Source organism: Zeugodacus cucurbitae, chromosome 4 (genome assembly GCF_028554725.1).
Source record: "Zeugodacus cucurbitae isolate PBARC_wt_2022May chromosome 4, idZeuCucr1.2, whole genome shotgun sequence".
Taxonomy (NCBI): domain Eukaryota; kingdom Metazoa; phylum Arthropoda; class Insecta; order Diptera; family Tephritidae; genus Zeugodacus; species Zeugodacus cucurbitae.
Window position 1 is genome coordinate 65,771,238 of NC_071669.1, and position 27,341 is coordinate 65,798,578.

General features: G+C 33.8%; 1 protein-coding gene across 14 annotated transcripts in view; it reads right to left on the reverse strand.

Annotated features, from left to right (window-relative positions):
* LOC105214797 (collagen alpha-2(IX) chain) overlaps nucleotides 1–27,341 on the reverse strand; it is a 409,572-nt gene that overhangs the window by 121,669 nt on the left and 260,562 nt on the right. For 12 of the 14 annotated variants that reach the window (XM_054230416.1, XM_054230413.1, XM_054230415.1 and 9 more), the window contains 3 exons: nucleotides 14,621–14,671; nucleotides 14,423–14,470; nucleotides 1,837–1,897 (listed from right to left, as the gene is read on the reverse strand). In XM_054230416.1, the coding sequence (XP_054086391.1) occupies nucleotides 1,837–1,897; nucleotides 14,423–14,470; nucleotides 14,621–14,671 (160 nt within the window). The remainder of the gene's footprint in view (nucleotides 1–1,836; nucleotides 1,898–14,422; nucleotides 14,471–14,620; nucleotides 14,672–27,341) is intronic. The other 2 variants (XM_054230421.1, XM_054230423.1) reach the window with 1 other exon arrangement.

Consider the following 27,341-nt stretch of genomic DNA (forward strand, 5'->3'; position numbering starts at 1 on the left):
GAATTGATTTTATAATATTTTAGATTGCACTCTTTAATTTGTTTACTATGTTGCAAATGGCGTACAAGCGAACAGCACTGCACTTGCACTAGAGTGTGTGTTTATGCGAAAAACGCTACTCAAAAGTTCGTTACAGTTCAGCGTTGTATTCAAATCGCAAAATTCAAGTGTCCACGAAATTTTTGAAAATAAACTTTGACATTTATGCTCCCTAAAAATGGTGGAATGCTTGTATTTATATGGCTAAAACGCATAAATCGATTTTGAGGAATTTGACTATCTATCATTCTTCTCTTATTTATCATTTATTTTGAAAATGTTTTTGATTATTTTCAGGCATATATTTCCAATTTTTGGGTAAATTTTTTTTAAATTCTGTTAATTGTGTTTATTTTAGCAGAAGAATTTAATTTTTTAGAATGGAAGTATATCAAATTTTTATATTATCCCTTAGTATAGTAGAGCTTATAGTCAATTTAACCTTATACATATGGCCAGTTATATGTTCACAGTATTTGGATATCATCTATTAATAATTAAGTTAATTAAAAAATTCTGTGAAAGATGTGCTTAAATACACTATTTTCTTCAATTTTATTTTTTTTTAAAGACGGCAACTCTATAACAAAATATGCCAAAATAGAAAATTTCTGAAATAGTGTGCAGGAAGTTTTCTTAAATTTTTAAGAACATTGCAACATTTTGCAAAATTTTCGAATATAAAAAAATAATATTATAATATGATATGTAGTTGGCAACACTATCCAAAATTTGTCAATATTCAAAATATTTCTTACTAAGTTTTCTGTAAAATGTTATATTTATTATACATTTACAATATTTTCAAAACTTTTTCTTTTCAACAGGTGGCAACTCTATTTCAGAAAAGTCTAAATTTGTATCAAAATAAGTTTTTATTGCTATAAATTTGTGTATTACTTCAAATGAAGAAAAATTTCGTTTTATTTAATTTAATTTGAAAGTTCCGTGAAAAATGTGTTTAAATGCAATATTTTCTTCGACTTTAGTTTTTTAAAAGGCGACAACTCTATAACAAAATATGCCAAAATAATAAATGTGCAGGAAGTTTGCTTAAATTTTTGGTACTTGCCGAAAATTTTCGAATATAATAAAAAAATATTATTTAGGTGGCAACATTAAAAAAAATTCCCTATATTCAAAATATTTCTAGCTAAGTTTTCTTTCTAGCTAAGTTTTCTTTAAAATGTTATATTTACTATCATTCGCAATATTTTCAAAACCATATTTTCGCATAGATGGCAACTCTATTTTAAGAAAGTCAAAATTTTTATCAAAATAAGTTTTTGTTGCTATAATTTTGTCTTTTTTTTAATATATATAAAATATTTATTAAATACGCAATAAATTTTCGTTTTGAATTAAGTTGTTGTTGTTAAAGGGGTTTTCAAAAGGGACGCTGCTAAAGTAGACCGATAGGAACAGCAAACGCCTTATTTTTTCCCGCTCTTTTCACATTTCTCTTCAGTAAGGTTCGCCATTTTGTCATTGAAAGATATACGATCCAACAACGAGTCGAAATTATTAAAATTTATTTATTTAATTCGGTGTCAGTAACCTCAACTTAAAGAGCGCTACATCAAATTTATGGTTGTCATAATTGTCCTGCCAGATCAACAATTGAGCGTCTAGTGGAAAAATTTTAATCAACAGACACAGTACATAACCGTTTTTGGTTTATTAAAAATAACCTTTATCGCGCTCTTATTGAAAACCCCTTTATAATCATTTATTCTTTTCTGGAAATTATTTTAAAATTCATTCATTCATAACGCATAGTTGAATTAAGCTACTTACGTCTTTCGAGCGGATAAGGAGGCGATGTTTGTGATGGAAATCCACCGGTTTCGTCCGTCGCCTGGAAATTTACAAAAACAAAAATATTTTTTATTAAAAGATATCATGATATATGTTCATATGTACAAAACTGAAATTTTTATTTAGAAAACAATGAAACACTGAGCCAAACACTTAGCTCTCACTCCCACTCTAAATAACAATTAGTACACAAACTTCATTATAGATTTAAAAATTAAAATCGGAGACTGTTAAACGCATTGAATGATTTCAATACGTCATAAATCGTATGCATTCACACAACAATCGTTTTAATATATTTTATACGTATATATATTAACAATAAATGTAAAGCGCCATTGTATAGCGGAAGAAAGCCGCCGCCAGCATTAGTAACTGATTGTTACACGGAGGTCTTTCAAATATGAGTTTGCCTGTATACATACATAAATTTACCAATAAACAATGTATATTTTATGCGCATACATACGTACATACGTAGAAATAAATTGACAATGCATTTTATGCTTGGCAGCACAATGCAAAATGTGACACATTTTTCATACTTCACCATTTTTTTTCACTTTTTATTTTATTTCAGATTTCTCTGCTACTTTTATGTTATTGCTTGCTCCCAACACTGTGTACTTGGTTCTTGTTTTTATTGTTTTTGTGCTACTCCAATGCACAATAAAAATTTATTTGCAACTTATCAATATGTTACGAGCAAATAAAAATTCCACAGCCAACGCAGCTATGAATACACACACGCACACACATACACACTTACAAATGTACGTGCATACATTGTTTTCTGCGCTTAACGCCCCAAACATACCAATCACCCGACCGCACTGCCACCGCACTTTATACATTTGATTGGAGGTATGTGTGTGTGTGTATGTGCAAGTGGAAGTATGCGACCACAGCTGTGACATTTCCAATCTGAATGTGGGCGTTTGCGTGTAAATGTGATTGTGTGTGTTCATGTAAGGGTGTAAGTGTTTTGAAAATGAACAGAGTAGTATGGAGCGAAAAAAAAGAAAAGGAAAAAGCGAATCACAGGGAAATATGGCAAATGGCAGTCAAAGCAAGAGCAAGTGCAATAATAACATGTACAATCGTAGCATGAAAATGGCTCGCAGCGTTATAACGTTTACTATGTATCTAGCGTGTATAAAGTAGAAGAAAAAAACCAACAACAACAAAAACAAAAGACATTGCAACATTTTTATTTATTACAATTTGTTGGAAACAATGAGTTGTTGAGTTATGACATGAAAAATGTTCAATGCATATGCATTGGTGTACTGTACTACTCTACTGTTATTATACACACAGTATGTTTGTTGGTGTAAGTGTATTTGTGTGTGTGTGTTTATTATTTGTTGTCCTTTGTTTGCTTTGCTTGAGTTAAATTTAATACAAAGTGGGCGTTCACTATAATGTTGGATTTGTATGTATAAAGGTTTATTAAACCAATATTGAAATACCTGCTCTTACATAGAATCATGTTAGTAAAATAGTAATGAGTCTCGGTTTAACTCAAAATAAATGGTGACCTGTTTTGCATTCAAATGAGCTTCTAGAATCTATGTAGAGAAGCTTCTTTAATGTAGTTTTGTTAGAAAAGAGCTTAGAATCGAAGCATTTCTTATCCTATAGAAATACTGATGTTGTACTTTTGGAAGTTGCAGGCGTATGACTTTCTGAGTAAGATAAAATGTTATACTAAATATGTCAAAAAAATCATCGACAGTTTAAGATATTAGGATTCTTGTGCATTTTCAATTAATTGTCTTTCAATTGAAATACTCAGGATTCTACAAAGTTATATCTATCTCATACAAATATTTATATGTGCATTTTTGTTATTTTTTATATTTCTTGTTCAATGTTATTTTTTGAATTTCGGTAAATGTAGAATAAAAGGTTGATATGTTGCCAGTACTATGCAACGAAAATTCGTTCATACTTTTCTCGTTTGTTGTATCGTTACATTAAGAATGTACTTGTGAATTGGGTATTGCATAGTAAATATTTATATGTGTAAGATCAGTTTCCCCGCAAAACTAATACGGCTGTGTAAGTTGACGTTGAGCAACACCAAAAGCTCCGTCAGGATCGGGAAGGACCTCTCCGAGCCGTTCGATACCAAACGAGGTTTCAGACAAGGTGACTCGCTATCGTGCGACTTCTTTAACTTGATGCTGGAGAAAATTATAAGAGCTGCAGAGCTAAATAGAGAAGGTACAATCTTCTACAAGAGTGTACAGCTACTGGCGTACGCCGATGATATCGATATCATTGGAAACAACACCCGCGCCGTTAGTTCTGCTTTTTCCCGCCTGGATAAGGAAGCGAAGCGAATGGGTCTGGTGGTGAACGAGGACAAGACGAAATATCTCCTGTCATCAAACAAACAGTCAGCGCATTCGCGTCTTGGCTCCCACGTCACTGTTGATAGTCATAACTTTGAAGTTGTAGATAATTTCGTATACCTAGGAACCAACATTAACACCGATAATAATGTCAGCCTTGAAATCCAACGCAGAATCACTCTTGCCAACAGGTGCTACTATGGACTGAGTAGGCAATTGAAAAGTAAAGTCCTCTCTCGACGAACAAAAACTAAACTCTACAAGTCCCTCATCATTCCCGTCCTACTTTATGGTGCAGAAGCGTGGACGGTGTCAACATCCGATGAGACGGCACTAGGAGTTTTCGAGAGAAAGGTTTTGCGGAAGATTTACGGTCCCTTAAACATTGGCAACGGCGAATACCGCAGAAGATGGAATGATGAGCTGTATGTTGTTGTTCGCTACGCCAGTTAAGAAGAAGAAGAAGATCAGTTTAGCTGATCTTTCTTGCTGATAGTGTAGCGGCAAAATCTTTGTGCGTGAAAAATTTATTTGTAAAACTTAGAATTATTAAAGAGTTGATCAGATTCATTTAACTTTAAGCTTAAAATGCCTCGTGGTACTAGTATATCAGCCGAGGAACAAGGAATAATTATAGGAATGAATGGAAGCTGTTCCAAAATACAGTATCCATGGTACCTACACCTCCATGGTACCTAAGCCACCGCTAAAGAAAGGCACAATAAAGAACATATTAGGTTTGCAAATAAATGTCAATTCCTGGCCGATGAGTGATAGAATTTAGTGTTTAGTAACGAAAACATATTAAATTTGGTCGGCACGGATCAAAGCAAGAAATATTGGAGAGATTCCCATCAGGAACGACGATCCTTGCGCTTGTGCTGTTTTGGAAGCGGTACCATCTACATGTTTTATATCCACTCAAATGAATGCTAATATCTATTTATATCTTTCGAACCGCGAGTGGACCTGCTCCTATACACCTGCTGCTATAACACTGCAATCCACACGAAGAACATCTTTAAAGACCGGAAAATTCCCGTATTACAATGTGCAGCATTGAGTTCGAACCCAAATCCTATTGATGTCCTCTGGGAATCCTCTCTGCTACTGTTTTCCAAAACGGAAAGCAGTTTCAGACAGTACGTTAATATAAATTAGCCATAGATCAAGAATTTGCCAATATTTATATAACTATGTTACAGTCAATAGTTAAATCTTTGATTAAGCGACTTAATTTTTTTTTTTTAATAAAAGGACAATGCTACTGACAATTAAAAGAAACATATCTTTCAGTTAAACTCAAATGGTAAAAATAGTAAAATGCACATATAAATATTTACTGTAAGCCTAAACTTAAATTATGTTTTATATTATAAAAAATATATTTTTTATATTTTTTATTTTTTTTTTATATCGTATATAATTGTAATAAAAAATTTGCATACTCACAAATATTTTGCAATTTTCTAATATTTTAGTTTTTTTGCTAGTTCAAAAATGTTACCTTACTTTAATTAATCCATGCTTAAGACTCCCCTTAAAAGTAAAAAAAAAAACAACTTTTTAATCACTATGGAGTAATTCAGCTCAGTAATCATTCTGAAACAAGTTTTAGAGCTTGGAATTAGCAATAAGCGTACTATGTTTTAATTAATGCCTGTGAAATATAGGAATAACACATATTTGGCGAGAAATCGTATTTATCTTTAAAATCTATATTATTCCGTAAAATTTACTTTGCCATAAATCACATTTGAGTCTTTAATCTAGCATCTAATCACCAATAGCGGAAGCTTAAATGAAGCAAGCAAACATTTATTCAAATTTTACTCACAAATCCTCATTGAGCATCAACAGTGTTTACAAAGAATTTGTATAAACAAAATAATGTGAAAATCAATGCAAGCCAAATATGCAAAAGATTTACTTGCAAATTACGTGAGTTCATTAATTCAATGTGCTGCATCGAAAGCATAACGATTTCCACTTCAAACAACAAATAGAGCTTATCGGATGCTTTTCTTTATTCCTTAGCTTAAGCTGTTTGCTTTAGAGCGCTCTCGGAGTATTATAAAAACTTGCATTTCAGTTGCTAATTGCACTACTGCTTCCAATGGAATATGTAAATGCATACACAAACAAATATTAAGAGATCTACATAGAAAAGCATGAAAAGCAATTTGAATAAAAGTTCGAAACATTTCAATTTCTTTACAACACAGTGTGGCACAATAGTTGAAATTCATATTCATATTTGGCTTTCGTATTTATTTTTCGAAAATTTTTATATTTACATTTGCTTTTGTCTATTATTTGCTTATCAGAGGTATATAAACACACACACACATATGTGTGAATTTATATAAACACACACACATATGTGTGAATTTATATAAACACACACACATATGTGTGAATTTATATAAATAAAACTGTTTTTGCGCTTACAAAAATGTTGTGTATGGAAAAATCATAAAATTCGCTTTTACTCACAGTTTGCTTTGGTAAAGAAAAATCAATAGCATATATTTAGGCGTTCTTCTATTGTTGTAATTTAAACTCACATGCTTTGAATAGAGCATACAAAGCGATAGGCGGTATTTGACAAGAGCACTTCATACCATTTTTGAAATGGAAATAGTTGTCTTTATAATTTACATAACTTTTGTAAGCAATTGTCTTTACAATTTACTAAAATATAAATTAAATGTAAGACTGGAATTGAGAGATATATTTTTGAAATGGAAAAGACGGTATATGTTCTCAGATCTAGTTATTATTTAAAAAGTTAACGCTGACAAAATACTTAAATATTTGTTAAATATATTAAAAAAAAATTTATAAATTTTTTTGGAAATTTTGGAAGGTGTAGAGCCAGCCATTTTTAGCTTTTTTTAAGATCACCTTGGGAATGATCAATTAATAGCAGTTAATTGAAGAGAGACCTCAGCAATATTAGTATATTATATTTGCATTAAATATGATATTTGACTTTGCGCCTTAATGTAGGCAACATTCTCTCGCTTGACACAAAAGTGTTCAAATATATTTAAATTACTTAAAAATAAAGTATCTGGAAATTAATTTCATTTATTTAAAACCACAAGTAACAGTTTATCGAAAGGTATCAGGGATCTTTGTCGCAAATAAGTAATTTCCAAAAAATATATATTTTCCAGTCAGCGCTTACCACAAACGCATACCAACACAATAACGCTGCGATGATTGAGAGTAAAGAGAATAAAATACAAATACGAGTGTATGAGAAGGTATGGTCACTGCTACTACGTTTGTATTATAAAAGAATCTGTGGCAGCCGATAAATTGATTCTCGTTATACGCCTCAATACCTTTCCTTTGTGTAAATGTCAGCAACAGACATATGAACATATGAAGTCATTTTATTTGGCAAACACAGCAATGTGAATTTGTTCGCAAGTTTCTCCGCAACAAATTACAATTCTCATACTATATTCACTACACCATATACATACATATATTTGTATATATATATTTACTTTGTGTACATATGCTATGACCCACTCAAGTCAGCATTTGCACACTGTAGTATACAAATAACTATGTGTTTTTTTTTTTTTTTGTACACGTGTGAGCCTAGGCATAATGGCTAACACAGCTAGTGCTGTTGAGAAAAGTTTGCTGAAAATATAGACAGCATATGCCATATACGTACATATGTATATGTACTGCCGCTGACATTATTATAACCTTTGCTCTGTTTGCTGTTTGGCATTGTGCCGCTATTGACAACTTATTTAGTTTTTTGCAAAGAATCGATGTTGTGATTGCAGGTGTGTGTAGAGCAGCAGGACTACCAGTCTTATGTACATATTAATTTTGAATTTGGTAACTTTTTGTGAACGCAGGCATTTTGCAATTTTTTTTTTACTCTTGTAGTGAAGAGTGGAAGTTATTCAATGCGAAGACAATTATTTCACTCCACTCGAATATATTGGAGCTCATGTATCAATGGAAATTTAATAAATGGTTAAAACTCTTGAGGCAGTTAGCTAGTTGACTAAATCTGATAGTCTAAGAGTCGTAAAGGGAATCGATGATATTTTAATACTTGCTTAGCACAACTTTGAGTTATTCAAATGAAATTTGAATGCATATTCTTGTTAAGCATAATTGAAAATTTCTTAAGTAGCATTCTTCAACAGTCACCAAGTATACGTTTCTTAAATAATTTAGTTACTTGGTATCACATAAATGATATGCAAATGAATCTTAAAAAATGTAAAACGATGTGTTTTTCCCTTAGATCTGTTGATCCTTCTCCCTACGTAATAAATAACTTCAGTTTAGAGCAAGTATCTAGCTTTGTTGATTTAGGATTTACTATGGACCCTAAACTAAATTTTAATTCTCATGTAAATTAAATTGTTTTAAAAGCTAAAGGTGTTCTTAGCTTTGTTAAACGTTGGTCTAAAGAATTTAGTGATCCGTATATTACTAAAACTCTTTTTACAACATTGGTAAGACCAATATTGGAGTATGGTTCTGTGGTATGGAATCCCAGCTACAATACCCATTCTGATAAGTAAGAGTCCGTTCAAAAACAATTTTTACTTTTTGCTTTAGGTCACTTACACTGGGATTCAAGATTGAATCTTTCTCCGTATACTAGTCGTTTAAAACTTATAAATCTACCTACACTCCCTAGTCGTAGGGAAATGCTAGGTGTAATATTTCTACTAAAACTTCTGAATGGTTCTGTTTGTAGCTCTTTCCTTTTGTCTGATATCAAGTTTAATATCCCATTTCGTTCATCTAGGCAGTTTAGACCATTACTTTTAAAATCTTCGAGAACAAATTTTGAGTTAAACGAACAATTCCGTCAAATATGTTATGATTTTAATTCTCATTCCAGCACATTTGACCTGTCTGATTCGATCTTTAGCATTAAAAAAACTATTTTGTCTTCGCTTAATAAGTAACATTAAACATTTTTTAACCTTTTGTTTTTGTAAATTTTAAATCTTAGCTGTTGAATTTTTTCTTTCTGTAGCTGAGCAGTTTGAGATCTCGACGCTTAAAAACTCTTGCCTTTCATGACTCGGCAAATTCCGCTCGTTTGCGGATTGCGCCCCACGCGTCGGTTGGGCGGGAGGTGGGTAATCGTTTGGGTTTATAAAAAAATTATAGAAAATTTTAACAAGTTTCATGCAAGAAACAACAGTAATATCCTCCTATAGAAACAAAATCACAGACTAAAAACTGAAGGATTTGCTAATAAGTCGCCTCTAAAATATTTTTAAAGGGAATTTAGTTTCATATTTGTTATGGCTCTTTAGAATAAAAATGTCCTATTTTTTGTAAAATTCAAGAGAATAATTCACTTCGGTAAAGTGAAATGTTAATAAGATTCACCATTAAAGCTTGGGATGTCTAGAATCATACATGTATCTTATATGCACATATAAATCTTATATGTACATATATAATATCTATTTAGTATACTCACAAACATAAAAGTACACTCAGCTTCACAGTAATTCGAGGTACACATTGATATATAAATCTACACGTGTATGTATGTATAGATGCATATAGGAATATCTAAGTCGTCTGCAAATACTTCTTTATATGCACAGCAACTCCTAATTTCGATATTCTTTGCAGAGAGAAACCGTTATTTCGCAACAGTTTTTACGCGTGTGCGTATCATCACTCAGCGAAACTAATTCATTGGAAAAGTGATAGAAATTGCTGGGATTATCGTCAGATTTCACGACATATTCATTTACATATACATACATATACTTGCGTTTGAATATTTGTTTTTGTTTTTGTTGCCGCAAAAGTTTGCTCACAAATCGACGCTTATTTGTTTGGGAATTAATGTCAGTTTGGTCTGCTTTTGGCGGCTACGAAGGCTGGCATATTTATTATATCTGCTTAAGCGGACATTTAAGAAGTTTCGAAATGTTGAAAATATTTTATTTCAATTACATGTGATGGAATTTCGAAATTATTTCGGCTTACGCGTTGGAATGTTACAATCAAATTGAAAGTTTTTTTGTGAAATAAGAAAATGATTTTAAGAAAAAGTCTTAAAAAAGTGAAAGCTTGCTGAAAATTTGTTGGCCTGCTTAACAGAAAATCCTTTGAAAGCAATATAAGTTTGAACACAAAGTTGAAGAAAAAAAATTGGAAAAAAAAATTTAAAATCATAATAATATTTGTACAATTTTTACCAAATCAGAAGTCAATATTATATTCGAAAATAAAATAGTCCCACAACGAACGCCCTGTAACTAGTGCTGTTATATCTTAAAGGTAGTATAATTATTAATAATTCTATTTCCTTTAAATAAATAAATAAAAAAAAAACATAAAATAAAATAGCCCTATATATATCCCTTTACTTATTTTCAATATCTACTCACACATTACTACGACCTGTGTGCAGTTAAGTTCGTTTAATATTTCCATAGCACTTACTGACCTTCATGTCAGTGTATAAAAGCATGTAATTATTCTGCTATCTGTACTTAAGGGGAATGTTATGTGCACCAAAGTGGACGCTTTCGATGATTCTTATTTGTAAATGCATAAATTATGGCAAAAACTCTACGTGCCTTACTGTCCGCCTACAGGCAGTTAAGTTAGAAACCACAAGCATTTCCAAACAAATATTTTACTCAACTTTCACACACAAGCATACAGGTTTTTTTCAAACCCAGCGAAGTTACTGAAAAGCATACAAGGAAAATATAAGTTTATTACTAGGTATTACTAACCAAAATCTAACTATTCAGCAAAGCATTGAAGCATTTCTGATATATTCAGGAAAATATCATACTGTTATTGAAGATCATTTTTATTAAAGTTTCGGAAAAAATACAAAAATAATATTTTTTCGGGAAACGAAACAGTAATGTATCTGTTTAAAACTAGTTAGGGACCAATTACGGAACTAGGATGAAACTAGTGCCCTTGTGACCAAAATCCTCCAACTGACAACCTGTAGAATTAGAACACTTAGAAAGTACCAGCTGCTTGTATGACTGAAGTGACTGTATATTTTGACTACTGACTACTAATTCATACTACTTCCAAAGCAGCTCATAACCACACCATTTCACTGCTGGGTATGCATGTCCATAAGCATTAAATTACTTGTATGCGTTATTGACCAACTTGGTCAGTTATACACCCACTTTTTGGTCATTCTTCATTCTATTTTATCTTTGATGTTCACTAAATGGGAAATCGAATAGGGGTTCACATACATACACAAATACATATATAAACACATATATGCATATAATATACAAATATATATTTTATATGTTCGAATGCGGGTATGTGCGCCTGTGAAAATTGTTTACCATTGAGACACGTTGCGGTTATAAGTCTATAAGTCGGTATTTAGTAGATAATGTATAAATATATTTATGAAAGAATGAAGGCACATTTAGATAATATTGTGGTATACTATATACGCTTGTATAAATATTTTGCACTTTATTGTTGTTGTTGCTTTCGTAAACACATGTACAGAGGTATACGGTGTGCAACCGATATGCATGTGGGACAAAATGAAAGAACAAAGTAATTGTAATTTATGTCTTTAGTTGACAAAAATGGTAAACTTTAGTGAGGGTCATGAGAGAGGTAGAGAAAAAAACACCAAAACTAGTAAATGTCATGGGAAATATATAATATGTGGTTATCACAACTCATTAATGTAAATAAATTTAGAAATAAAAAATTTTCTAAAGCTTAGACAAGCTAGGAACAAAAATAGGATGATTATTCAGCAATACCATCTGTTCGTTTCTCAGGCTGCAGACGAACCAAAACTGAAATTTCAGGAAGAGAAAAGAGTAGAAAGCGCTGAAACTAGCAAATAAGTTTACTCAATAATGACTTCTGATTTTACGTCAGTGACAAGCGACTCTCTTTAAACCGGCACTGGTTGATTTTTTCCGCGAAACCAATAGATTTTAGTCTACGGATCTGTTGGCTCAAACTATTTAGTCAAAGTATACTCGTAGTATTAAATAGCGGAAATTACGATTGACGCAAAATTTAATTTTTCTTTTTTTTTTTTTCTTCAAATTTTTTTTCACACTACTGTATATTCATATTGCACTTTTCGTTTCCTAAGTCGCCAGTGTATCCTCATAAACCTTAATGTTAGTGAAAAGTCTCATTTAATGCCACAAATTGTGTACTGGACCACATGTTAGCATGTTAACTGTATTGGCATGACTGTGATACGCCCACATTTGTACCAATGGGCTGCCCAGTAAGAATTTTTTATGAAACGTTTTCAGGTAATTCGAAATATTATACTCTCAAAGAAAGAAGAAATAGACCGAATCGTTAGTTATACTTCACTTAGAACTAATACAGATTAGTTAACACAAAATTACTGAGATCGTTAATAAGAAATGTTTTTCCATGTTCTGAACTATTAAAAAATTGCCAGCAATATCTTGGAAAATGATCTTCGTAAAAGATCTGGAACCCTATTTTTATAAAAATCGACAAAATTTTTCCTAAAATTAAAAGTAAAATCCTGATCCCATCAAACTTTGTTCTAAATTCTGCCCATTTGCCCTATGAGGAGTTCCTTTAGACCCAAAAATTCCGTAACAAAAAGCCGCAGATCTTGGTACAGGGTTGTCATATTACCAGATAAAAATATAAATAAATATTTGCCCAAAAATTCTTGCTCAGCAAAACATTCATGCACAGAAATCTTTATTCATACCTAACGATACAAGTATTTACAGTTACATATGTATGTATGTACATTTCGACAATTTGTATGCGTAATATTGTCTAGATTGGAAAATCGTGATAGGCATGCAATATGGCATATGTGGCTTGTCTAGCTGTCTTCTTGCAGGTGCTATATCGCATATTTATTTCGTCTCTATGGGCTCTCAGGACTTTTATACACTCATACACATATATATATTTATATGTATACATGCGTAAGTGGAAATACGTTATGTGTGCAGATTTTTAAGTTTTTGTGAAATGTGACTCGTTTTAAGGCAGAAAGTCAAGCATTGCGGCAGAGATAAGAGCAAGTGGAATATTTCCGTGCGAACATGCCTAGCAATTAGTATGTAATTCACAATACGACGCAATTGCATACCGTACTCATGCAGGTGACAGGCCTAAAGTTCACGGAGGTGACCAAAAAATGTCAAGTGACTTTTGATATGAAATGGAATTTAGATAAAATAGATTTTATGTTTTCCCATTTTTAAATGCAATGCAATTGTGATTTTATTGGAAAATAAATTTGCATTTATTAGTTTAAATGTGCTTTTGGTCAGTTGGCAATTTTTGGTATTTTTGATTTGCATTTTTGAGGTTGGCAAATAATTCAGGTTGGCACTGTGGGGAAATTTTACTTTCAAATAAAATAAATAAATAAAAAGTAACGGTATTTCTATCAATAAAGATGTTTTGGAAGCTTATAATCGAAATTCTTTATTGAGTAGTGTTGCCATATGTATGCATTTTTTAAAGAGTATAAGAAATTGTAAAAAAAATACATATATTCGCTATAAAATGAGGAACATTTAAAAGTTGAAAATAATTTTATGAAAGAGTCGCCACCTATTTGGAAAAATTAAATCTGAACAATTTATTCAAAAAAAATCACCCAAATATCGCTAAAAAACTAACAAGCTTTAATTAGCATTAAATATGTATAAGCAGGGTAGCCATCTGTTATTTTAAATCAAATATGTTGATAAATTATAGAGTCCATGGTAAACGAGATAACATAGAGCTGAATTCTTGAATTCAACGCCATAAACTACATTTTAATTTTTTAGGTCTCGTTAAGGGGCTATACCAGTGTGACATTTTCAAAAAATAATTTTTTTTTTAGTTTTTGCTTAAGAAAAAATTTTGAAAGGTATCTGAAAATATACCTTATTATGTTCAAAAAACATCGAAACAATCGATCGAGTACTTTCTTAAAAAAAAAATTCACGAAAATTGCCTAACTTTTCATGGAATATACTGGTATAGCCCCTTACTTGCACACAATAGTCTTCAAAAAATGATTTCAAAATAATATTTTATTTTTAATTTTTTAACCCAGTAATTATTATTTTTGTGTGTATTAAATGTTAAAGTAAATTTTTTATAAAATTTTTAATAAAATAGTGTCATATATATTTGTAGATGCGTATACTCACATTCCAAAAAGACTCATCTAATATATCGTAGTCTTCGCTCGCACTTCCCTAGCGTACAAAATAAAAAAAAACAGGGAATTATGAAATAAAATGAAAATAAATAAATAAAATCAGCAAAAAATAACGAATTATTCGAAATTTGAATAAATAGATAAATGAAAAAACAGGAAATAAATCTAAAAAAATCTAGCCACATACCAAAAAACCGGAGCCGCCTTCATCGTCTAAAATTTCATTATAGCTGTCGTCCTAGAGGAAAATTAAAACAAAATTGGTAAATACATAATATCAAAATAATAGATAAATAAATTAAAATAATACTACGAATCAGATAAAAAAATTGGAGAAATTTGTTTGAAACAATAAATTTTTTTTAAATAAGAAATAGGTGGAAAAATTGTCATTTATGTTTTTCAAATTAAAAAAATTAAATTAAAATTAATGATAATTGTAGTTTAGTATTAATTTATAATTTGAATTGAAATAATTATATAAATGTAGCCTATTTTTGCCAACACCAAAAACTAATATACACAGATAACGTATACGCCCCGTACAACTAATAATTAAACACGAAATTTGTTGTTAGCCAACAAAAAGTGAAAAACTACATTGAAATGAAATTTTGTACATAATTTTGTACGATTTTGAAAACCACAAATAGTAACTTATATCAACAAATGCCGCCGCAAAACCAACAAAATAGTACATTCAAAGCCATACACACTCGAACAGGCACTTTCGGTATACGCAAAGTGCCAATCGAAACAAAATCGCACAATAAATTAACAGTGGCTAATGCAGAGCTGATGATTAAACGGCTAACCGCAAAACTGCAAGCATACACGAGTTTGCATGTGTATGTGTGTGTGTTTGCGCGTAGCTTGTGCGCTTATTAACTTTAATACAAACCTCTGCGTAACGCGGCATTTGCGGCCAACAAAACCAAATTAATGGATTATGTAAAATTAGCCAGAAAACGAAGAATTTATGTTAATTTAATTGCTTTTGCTAAATAATTATTAACTGCATATACGCATAGCTTCGTGTGTCTGCGTGTGTGTGTGTGTGCAAAACAATGGAAATATTTTATTGAATTAGTGCAGTTGTGCGTGTGTCTGCGGGCGTCGAAATTATGGCTTATATACCAAATGGCATTTTATTAAATTAATTTGGAAATGTGTGAATTGCTTATAGAATAGCGCTTAAATAAGCGCGTTGATTTTTGTTTTGGAAAATTATAATTTTTTTTTCGCAGTTAATTAACACAATTGCAAAGCGATTTTCGATCAGCTCTACACACACAACTAAATATATTATAATATAATATATTAAATGAAATATTTGTATTTGTGTAAAACCCTTTGGAATTTCAATATTTTGTAAGCATTTTTTGGTGAAATTTATTTCGCTTGAATTTTGCAAATTATTTTTTTATGTGGCCGACCACACATTTTTCCATAATTTATTTTGTAGAGTGCGAATTAGCCAAACGCGCTTTGCTTTCAAACCACGGTTCTAGTTGTATGTGTGTGCAGAAATGTTAATTGCACATTTATATTTGTTTATTGGCGTAATCAAGTAGCTGGAAGTTTGTTGAATAAATTATGCATGTAAATTTATGTGCATTTAGATTATATTATTATAAAGTGTAAAGCGCTATAATTATTGCAGATTAAATTTCACACAATTTTTTTTTAGCTAGTACGGCCTAATAATGAAAATAGGAATATTTATCAACGAAAATGGTTTTATTGTTTTTCAAAATATTCTCCATCAAGATTTATGCACTTTTGCATGCGCTCAAACCAATTTTCGAAGCACTTTTCTTTAGCCTTTTTTAAGTGATTGTCAAATTGTGCGGGATCCAACGAGAACAAACATTTTTTACGGCCAGGTGTTCATGCAATATCGAATGTATGCTGGTGGGAGAAATGCATAGGCATTCCTCTATCTGAAGGTATGTTACATGACGGTCTTGCATTATCAGTTCACGTACGTCATCGATGTTTTCTGGGACAACGGCTGTTTTTGGACGACATTCACGGAATTCGTCTTTGAGCGAGCGTCGGCCACGATTGAATTCGTTGTACCAGTTTTTCACAGTGCTATAGGATGGTGCTTCATAGCCACACAAAGATATTAGTTCATCGATGCACTCTTGTCGCAATAACCCACGTCGAAAGTTGTGAAAAATGATCGCACGAAAATGTTCACGAGTTAATTCCATTTTTTGCCCGAGATTAATTTTTTAATTCCCTGTAAATAAAACAATTCACGATTAAATGACAAAACATTCTGAGTGATGTTGTGCTAAAAAATGTCAAACTTTCCAATGGAAATGTCAGATTGCACCTGGCAACACTTAGTGTTGCCTAGGCCAGAAATATATATAGCAGCCCTCGTATTATATTTTTTGTATTTGTTAATGCGGTAAATTTTGTGAAATGCTTTGTTGCGTGTTTTACAGCGTTTTAGGTTACGCCCATATACAGATTTATTATATATATCTGTCTAATATACTCAACTTGCTTTGAAGCTTTACTCAAACACTTGCCTCATAAAAAACAGCAGCTGTATACATATATAAATTTATATTTAACACATATATTCTTCTTCTTTCTAAACATAAACACAAGCAAGCGTAAAAATGCTGCTTCAAGTATAAAAGCAGACACTTTTATATATATTTAGTACTTTAAGCAACGAATAAAATAAAATATATCCAAAAAATATTCCACGAATTTCGCTGCATAAAACAAGCGGAGCAGAGTAAAATATTTATTTGACACAGTTTTTCATATGCACACACCCATAAGCGAATTAAAGTCATAAGCATTAATGTACAAGTATGTGGAGTAACGAGATACCCAATTGGAAAGTTTATGCGATGATGCTGATACAGTTTTAACTTAAACTATATTTTAGAGAGTTCTATTCGGTATGTTATTTCAGATAATTCTTAACTAAACACTATTACAAAAATGCTATATCAACATAAGTACGACCGCTGCTTAATCTGATCCGAAATAATGAAACCGCAGGCTTAAAATTCTTCTTTATGTCTTATTAAATTAAAGTGGAATAAATGACTTTTGTAGTGTTTTTGCGATATTTGTTTTGTCTTCTAACTAAGTTTAAATTACACGTTACCTCTAAGGTATCAAGCAATCAAGAGGTGAGTATTCATTCAGACAGTAGAGGTCCATGTGCTCGCTGACGGTTCGCTCAAAGATAGCCTTGCCTCGCTTTCAGTAGCTTTCAGCTACTTTAATATAATACTCGTTTGGGTCCCAGGCCATAGTGATATCGTTGGAAACTGCAGAGCCGATGAGCTTGCGCGTAAGGACACCCAAGCTGCAATCTCATATGAGTGGGAACAAGCTGGTGCCCCTCTATCCACATGTCTCTCTGCATTGGATCAATGGTCGTTGAATGAGCACGGTAAGCGTTGAAAATCAATTCGCACCTCTGCGACTGCGAGATCACTCTGACCTAAGTTGAATCACAGGAGATCCAATGAGCTATTTGCTCTTAATAAGGTTCAGCTGGCCGTGTTGATAGGTGTCATCACTGGCCACTGCCCGATGGGGTTACGTGCCGTGAACCTGAATATCCCAACGGATGCAATTAGCCATAGTTGCATGGAAGAAAGAGAGATTGAGTCATCGGTACAATTTCTACTTCATTGTCCAGCCTTTGTTAAACTGCGGCGGAAATATCTTGGCAGGACAAACTTCGAGGAACCAGCAGAAGTATCTGAAGTTGCTTGCAGAAATTCGCGAAAGGCTCAAAGTGCTTTGTCGTTACTTGAGTGTTTTGGGCATAAATTTTTAGGATGCGACATCACAAATGACTGTCTTTAGCTGTCCAAGTGAGTTCTCTTGTGGCACTCTAACCTAACCTAACCTAACCAAAAAATATTAGCTTCACTCATTCTATATTCTAGAGTATTTTTTAAGTCCTATATTTCTATTCTGTTCTAGAGTAGCTCTATGTCTTTGAGAATAAAAGTAATCAAATTTCTTTTAGGACTACTGTACACCCTAAAATACTATCACACCGTGGCACAGTCACGCGCACACAACCATATTTGTATGCTGTGTGGCTGCGTTGAAGCACGAAGCATTCATCATACAATTTGTAATGGCATAGACAACGGCGCACAACTCTGCATGTGGAGTACACACAGCAGGCAAGCATAACTGTTCTGCACAGTTTATGAATGGGGTTAAAACAGCGTTTTGTATTGTTGTTGTTGTTTTTCTAAATGTTTGGTACAAAATTAAGCATGCAGAATAAGTTGTGAGTTAAATTTTTGACTACACATCCTTAATGGGTGTGAGTGTGACACAGAAAATAAAACAAAATTGAAGTTGGCATAAATGACGAGTAGAGCTTTTGAGCTGTAAACACTGAAAGCTGTATGTATAGCTCAAAATATGTATAGTTTTACTGCTTTATCAGGATTGAACAGTATCTAAATCTGTAAAGAAATTTAAAATTTTATTTTCGAAAATTCTCAAATGAAGCACATGTAATCATATATTTTTGATTTTTTTAACTCAAATCAGCTTTCATTTCCTGAAATGAAATTTTACATAACGCGCATTTAGGCGATGATAGCGCAAAACACGACATGTTTTTTTCAACAAGCATTCAGAAGCACGCACGCACACACGCATTTTTTAACAGTAAAGAGCAAAAGCTTCACATTGGTATGCGCGTAGTGCATTTAGAAAAAAAGTGCCTTTTAACAAGAGTTGCGTGCCCTACTTACAGCCAACAGCCAACTTCATAACAACTAAATACACATATACAAGTGTAAGTAGGCTATACACGCTGGCACAAAGCGCGCATTGTTGGTGTATTGTGTATTTAACACAAAAAGATCGACATGGCCCACATGCACATACACATACATATATGAGGCTGTGCATACAAAGCTTTAGGTGTATGCACATAGAAGTAAAAAATTCAGTGCGTTAAAGTTCGTGTGTGTGAGTGTGGCCGACTTGAGAGTAGAAAATGCAGAAAAATGGCTGCGTCGCGGCGCGCAATAAAAGTATGACCAGCATTACCGAGGAAAGCACCGTTATTTCAGTGTGGTCACATGTATATTTTACACGAAAGTGTTGTAGTTTTCATGGCCAGTCAGCCGGTGATTTGTCTGAAACTGCTTACTTTTGAGTTCAAAATGAAACAGTTAGAACAAGATAAACTTGCGTGTTTAATATTTACATTTATAAGAGTTTAACTCTACGCTACACAGTAACAAAATTATGAGCTTTCACTTTGAACGGAAATCATTTTTTTTTAGGTTTAGATATATAAGGCATTATTTATATTAAAACATCATTCAAAGATGTATTGAATCTTTCAGAGTCTTCACAAATTTAATCGCATCAGTTTTCATTTATTAAGTTTCATATATCTGTCTACCGGACCTCATCCTTTGCACCCTTATAGTGAAAGCTCTACGATGAAAGCTCAATAAATGATATCGATTTTATTCTCTGTAATAACGTTCCAACAAAATATTACCAAATACCACGTCTTTTAGACAAATTTTGGTAGCTTTTACGAAAACTACGAGAATTATCTTGTCATCGAAAATTCAGTTCTTGTGGTAAGAATCATTAAATAACCCGATTCGTAAACGAAATACCAAGTTAAGTGGAACCAAAAGATATATTGAGAGCTTAACCTTCATTATCTTCCCAATGAAATTGTAGAAGTTTCCTATGATATCTCGACACTCACTGAGTACTTTTGGTCATTAACCCCTTGACGTATCAATTAGCGCAACGAAATTCGCTTCCAACAGTTCGCAAACAACTTGCGCTAAACAAACCAGTTTTGATGCTTACGAACAGGCGCAAAACGAAACGAAATGTGAATGCATGTAATAAAACTATTTATTTTAGATTAAATGTTGTACACGGAAATAACGGGAAAATTTCAATTTTCAATTTCTCTTTTCATCAAATGAACACTTTTACACACCACGATTAGTAATCTAAAAATAATATGCTCCGCAGATATAGCCGTCAAAGGAAGCATATTTAAACTTTGAATCGAGATCAGCGCTTTTTATATTTTTTTAAATATATATTCATTTCAATGAAACCAAAAATATTGTACAATAATTTTTCTATCCGTTAAATACATATATTTAGATATACATATGTATATATCTAGTTCAAACTAAGCAAAAACTCTTCATAATAATTTTAAAAGACTCTGCTTTAGTGCCGAGACAGTGCAGTTTACTGCTGAGCAATGCCAGCGAATGCACAACAACTACAATTGCTATAGCTAACCAAGCATACTGAGCGTTTTGCCCGCAACCTTTGTTTACTTAAGTGCTTTCACTTTCAGCACTAACACACATGGAAGTTTTTAAATTTTACACTCGCACACCAAAGCTCAATGTGAGCGCGTGTTTACTTGGTTAGCAATGTAGCTCTGCATGTGTGTGTGTGAATAGAAAATGCCAACAAGCTGCCTTTTTTGTAATTTTCACTAGGAACTGTGCCACATTTTTTTCGCTTTCTGTTAGTATTTTCTTCTGGTTTTCACTTTCAGGCGTGACTCACTGCTAAAGCCTGCATTTTTCTGTAAATAGAACATTTAAGGCAGACCAACACACACACACACACATATACATATAGTGTGGCGTTAAATGAAAGTGACAAGGCATACCCATGCGACATGGCTAAGCGCAAAGCGGCTTTGAGCGCTGAAAATATGCTACAGATGCCATTGCAACTGTCACATAGCACATAACTACGAAGAAAAGGTGCAAGCCAACAAAATCGGGCGGCGAGCGGTAAAGAGTTTTGTGCTTCATGTATATACTATATATGTGAGTATGTGTGTGCCGCTCAGGAGCTTTGCATTCTTACTGTTCGTTGGCTTGGCGTAACCTTAAAATTATTTTCTCTCACTAACGGCTTCGCATGCTTTGGCATACAGCTACACAAGTAAATAGGCTAAACATGAATATATGTATATATGTATATATTTACGTGTGTTTGTGTGTTTGTGTGCGAGGACATGTTAAACACAAATATTTACATCGCTTATTTACAAAGTTGAAAATTTCTATTTATCCTTTTGCCAAAGGCATACTCGCATACTTGCCGTGCTTCATTTGGGTTTTGCACTTCTGCTGCCACACACACACACACACACACAAATATATTTGTAATTTAACTTTTTAGCAAAGTAATACGAGAGTAGACATATTTCTAATGGTAATGACTGTTGTTTTGTATGACTGTGTGTAGTCCTGCTTACTGTCCGAGTCATCCATTTGGCGTGCAGAGGGCACTATTTATTTTTAAACCAAGTCAAACAGATTCACAAGTTTACTTAAATGCTTGCTAGCATATTTACTTGGAGTAGCTGTGTGTTTATTTGCGCAAATCGTTAATGCTAACGAGCGGCTTCAGACCGTCTTGAGTACTTGCAACAGTCCAGTTATGAAAGCACTTCAATTGCTCATGAGTGGGCAGTAATTTTGTGGTAAAAATATTGAGCAATTATAAATGAAATTTTATTTTTATTTTTGTCTGCCAAAATTGAGTGGGTTTGGAGTTTAGCACATTTTAAGAATTAAATATTCTCTCGCAAGTTATTTAGTTAATTTTATTAAAATAATTCAGTTTATATATGGTATAAAGTCCATTGACTGTTTGAAAACTCTAATATTAGGTATATGGGAGCTATTGGAAATTATGACCCGATTTCACTAATTTTTGGCATGTGGACATATTATTGGAAGAAAAATATTCCCTCTGAATTTCTTCAAAATACCTGAGAAACTTACATATATTTTCGGTAAAAAATTTATTCGAAGCTCCGAGGTCCTCATATTCGATATATGGGACCTTAAATACTTATGGTCCGCTTATGGCGATTTTTAGAAGGGAGGTGCCACACCATAAATTAAATATTTGTGCAAAGTTCTGTTCCGATATCCTCACTAGTGCTTACTTTATATATTGTAAAGTAAAGTCAGATCGTCTTCAAAGTTCTGGTATATAGGATGTAGGTGTGGTTCTGAACCGATATATTCACAACATATCATTGGAATACTACGAAAATATTACGAACCGAATTTCATTGAAATTCGTCGAGTAGTTTCGAAGATACAGTTTTTGACCCATAAGTGGACAGAGCCCCGCCTATTTCAAATTCTGTATACCAATTTGAGTGCAGCTTTTCTGTACAATCTTTTTAATGACATTTAAGATTTCTGATGTATTTCCTTACTGAATTAAAACGGCTGTTAGATTATTTTTATATGGGTGTATAACTGAACCGCCCTGGACAGAGGCATGTTGGCAGACCTGCATACAAAAACCAAGAGAAGGCAGTTGGACTCTGATCTCAAATCAACAGGAAAAAATTGGGTTGAAATAAAGCGTATGGCATGTAATAGAAATGGTTGGCACTGTTTCTTTGTGCCGCATTGCTCCTTGTAGTAGTAGCAGGAACTAACTAGATGTATAGATTTGCCTCAATCGATTCATCCTTACACTTTAGATTTATGTTTATTTCCGAGAAATACTAGAAAATGTACAGATGTCTTAGAGATAGACGCGATACTTTTCGGTGTATGTTTGGCGTCTAACTTGCGTCCCTGCCGACTTAATTGCTACATGATCCTCAAGTGGAAGTCCGTTACAAAGCAGATGTGGCTATCCACTTTATTTGTTTGATTTCGAGGTCGTGGTAGACTTTTCTGTTCCACAAACTATAGTATCTGCTTCAGAGAAGGACACTGCCTGAGTGTATTACAAATTAATTCCTCTTCTCTACTTTTCTCTTTCTCTTATTTGTGGAATTTCGTATTATATCATCTTATGTAGAAATCTCCATATAAGTTTCATACAATATAATTCCTTTGAATAATTTCCTGAAATTCCAACAGATTTTTTGCGTAGCACATTGGTAATAAACAGTATTATACCAACATCCTAACATAAGTCTACACTCCATTACTTCGAAACACAGCTTTTCGCAACAGAGTCCATTTATACGAGTAGGTTAATTGCGGTCGAATTAAAACATAGGTGAAAAAGTTTACACCAACTTTTCATTTTCCACACACACACACACACACACTCCAAACAATGGCAAAACAATAAAAATGAGCTGCTCTGCTTAATTTACTTGTTCAAATGAATTGGGTCATGTTGTACAAAGCACCCTCAGCTTAATTCGCTATTGTGAAAAGGATAGCATTACGGAAACTTTTACACACGCACACACACACACACTTTCACTGTGTGCTGTTGATGCGTCTAAAGCGTTGAATGGTGGTATTTAGCAGCACACCGGTGTGAAATTCTTTTGTGGTTGCCAAATTATGTCGAATACCCCTTTATGTTTTGTAAAAAAGAGTAATAGAAATGGCATGTGTGGTGAAATTTGGATTTAGATGCGGTGCTTTTGGTTGGAGAACTGAAAATAAAATATGAAAATATCTGTAATTCTCAAACATATTTTTGAGACTCCGAGCGATACAAAACGAGTTTCTTCAACTGGAAGAATTAACGAAATACCGAATATAAAGAGCTGAAGCCGAGAGTGTTTCAAAGCAAATCCATGATAATTATACTACTATAAGGTGTCCTATAAGGTACTCACAAAGCCAAATTTTTTGTCAGTCAGTGCTAAGAGTTAATGAAACACAAAGCAGCAGTCATTTCTCTATATGTATGTGTGTCTAAGTGCTTTCAAAACAATGCCGTTGTGTTGCATCGGGTGACTGTTTACTTAGTTAGCAGCTTGTTGATGCCACAATGATTGGTTGTTTATGCAACACTTTGAACAGTAGAGAATATCTCAATAAACCACTAAGCATCCTGTACAGGAAATACGCACACACACATGCACATGTATGGGCGCTAATGATGACATATGCCTGTTAAGTCATATGGCTGGCTTGCAGCTGGCATTTGCTGCTAATGAATGAATGAATGGCTGAATGAGTGAGTGAGTACGAACGCGCCTGGCATTGCAATGCACTACAGTGTGTTGGCTCCAATAACAAGCTGTTGTTTGAGACTAACTACCAACAACAACGCATATGCTTCCTGTACTGTTAGCTGCTTAAAATGCGTTAACACCACACACTATACTACAACAACTCGACAATGTTGGCAGATTTGTATTAGCCGTGATTGTGTTGTCGCATTCGCAGTTGAATGAGACTAGTGTCGCGCTGACACTAGAGCAAGCGCTGCTGCTAATGTTCTGACACCAACAATGCCAGTTGGCTGGTGATAACACGATATCTAGGTGGCTGGCTGGCTGGCTGTTGCCACCACCTGACGCTTTGTACCTTATTTACTTTGGTTGTTGTTTGCTCGGCTGTTGTCGCCTTCAGCGGCGTAATACTAAATTAATAGCATTTGTAAACAGCGTTTAATCCATTGGAATTGCTCGACAACACGCGTTCGTGTCGCGACAAAACAAAAGCACGAGCAAGAGAGCACCGTCACTTCAACCACTGGAAGTGGGAGCAATACTAACAACAACAAATTGACTACAACAACAATAACCTGACTACAACAACAATCAAACAACTTGATAACACAAGTGCAATCAACTGCTCATCAAACACACACACCCACCTACTGTTTGTGTTTGTGTGGCTTGTATAGGCGCGCTAGGGGTGCTACACAGCGTATACGTAACATTAAATTACTAGTCATTCACTACAACTAGCCTGGCTCCCCTTGCACACCAGCACTCGCTTTGTATATTATTGCTTTTGTACTTTTTTTTCTCTCTCACTGCCACACAATGACCCTTCGTTCCGCCCTTTCATGTTCGCATTCGCATTCACAATAATGCTGTCAACTAACCGCATTTGTTTTCGTACGGCACACCGTGTCGACAGCAATGCGGATTTATTCACATTAAAAGCAGACGCTCAAACGCGCCGTGTGCTTTGCTTTGGGTACAAGCTCAACAAGCGCCCACTTGTGTGTGCATGTGTGTTGGTGTACATGTGAGACACGCTGTGTTAGTGCTGTGTGAAAGCATTCAACGCCACACGAAATCATCTGTAATTTTGCTTTTAGAGAAGGAGTAAGCTCTTTGCTATTTTCACATAGCTTTTTATCTGATTTGTTTTTTGTCGCCGCAATTTGTGTGTTGAATTTGTTGTAATGTGTCAGCACCCTTCATGTTCTAATGAATGTATGAGTGACTGAGCGCATGAATGACGACTGTTTGCATCAACTTGTGGTTGTAAACGACAATATCAGCTGCAAGTGCTTTTGGTGATGCGGTGGGAATCTTGTAAAAATCGTTTAACATTTGTTGTACATACTTATATATACATATATATGTAAGTAAGCGTTTATATGTAAATGTCAGTAAAATGTAAAATATATATAAATGTCTGTTTAAATATGTTTAATTATATCTCGTATTTGTTTTTATGATTTTGACCTGCTTTATTTGTTTGTCTATGTTCTAATTAGAGTAATAAAATTATGAACAAAGTGATTGAAAGTAAAATGCTTAATTTAGATAATAATTTTTTGGTTCGGTTGGGAGATTCTAGTTGGAAATGGATTTTGCCTATAAGAAATAATAAGGATTCTTCCCTTCTTGGCTGGCGTACACACCGCTTACGCGGTTATAGCCGAGCCCCCAACAGCGCACCATTCCTTTCTACTTTTGAGAGTTTGGCGTCAATTAGTAATGCCAAGTGAAGCCAGGTCCTTCTCCACCTGGTCCCTCCAACGGAGTGGAGGTCTTTCTCTTCCTCGGCTTCCTCCGGCGGGTACTGCATCGAACACTTTTAGAGCTGGGGAGCTTTCGTCCATACGGACAACATGACCCAGCCAGCGAGCCCGCTGTCTTTTTATTTTCTGAACTATGTCAGCTCATCGTTCCATCGTCTGCAGTATTGCCAATGTTTAAGGGACCATAAATCATGCACCGAACTTTTCTCTCGAAAACCCCAAGAGTCGTCTCGATGGATATTGACATTGTCACCATAAAGTAGGACGGGGATGATGAGGGACTTGTAGAGTTTGGTTTTGTTCGTCGAGAGAGGACTTTACTTTTCAATTGTCTACTCAGTCCAAAGTAGCACCTGTTGGCAAGAGTGACTCTGCGTTGGATTTCGAGGCTGACATTGTTATTGCTAGTAATGCTGGTTCAACTTAAAAACTTCAAAGTTATCACTGTCAACAGTGACGTGATAGTCAAGACGCGAATGCGCTTGGCTGTTTGTTTGATGACAGGAGATATTTCGTTTTGTCCTGGAGGATGGGGTCATGTGTAGAAGTTTACGGAAGTGTGGAAAGTTCCTGACTGTCATTCACTTGAGAGTGACCAGGAACGATTCTTTTGTATGTGGCTCAAGTAGCTCACGACTTTCGGTCTTAGACCAAGTATCCTCTGGGTAGCCAACAGACATCCGTTTGGAGGCGAGCTAAAGTGAGAAGGCGCATCTCGCTTATGCGGTTGTGCGTTGGGTTAGGGACCCACCACATAAAAAAGATCCCTCCAATAGAAAAGAAGCAACAGCCTCGGATGAGAGACCCCAATTTTGATTTGATAATAAGTATTCAAAGAACAAAATTTTAGTGGTCTGCGTTTACTAAAGTCGATTCGAAGAGAATATGTGGAAATCAGTAATCCATTTTTAAAAAATAATATACATTTATTTGCAACAGTAGCAAACGAGCGAACCGCATATAAATCAATATTTGTCAAAAGCAATTTCATGCTACAGCATATCTTGTGATATCTGCTTTTCAATGATGCATAAATTATCCGCGTTTTTGCCACTCATTAATTAGATTGTTTTGTAAAGTAGTTTAACGATTTCATTTATAATTTCTGGCAAACGTAAATAACTGTTTTTTCTTAATGCAACTTT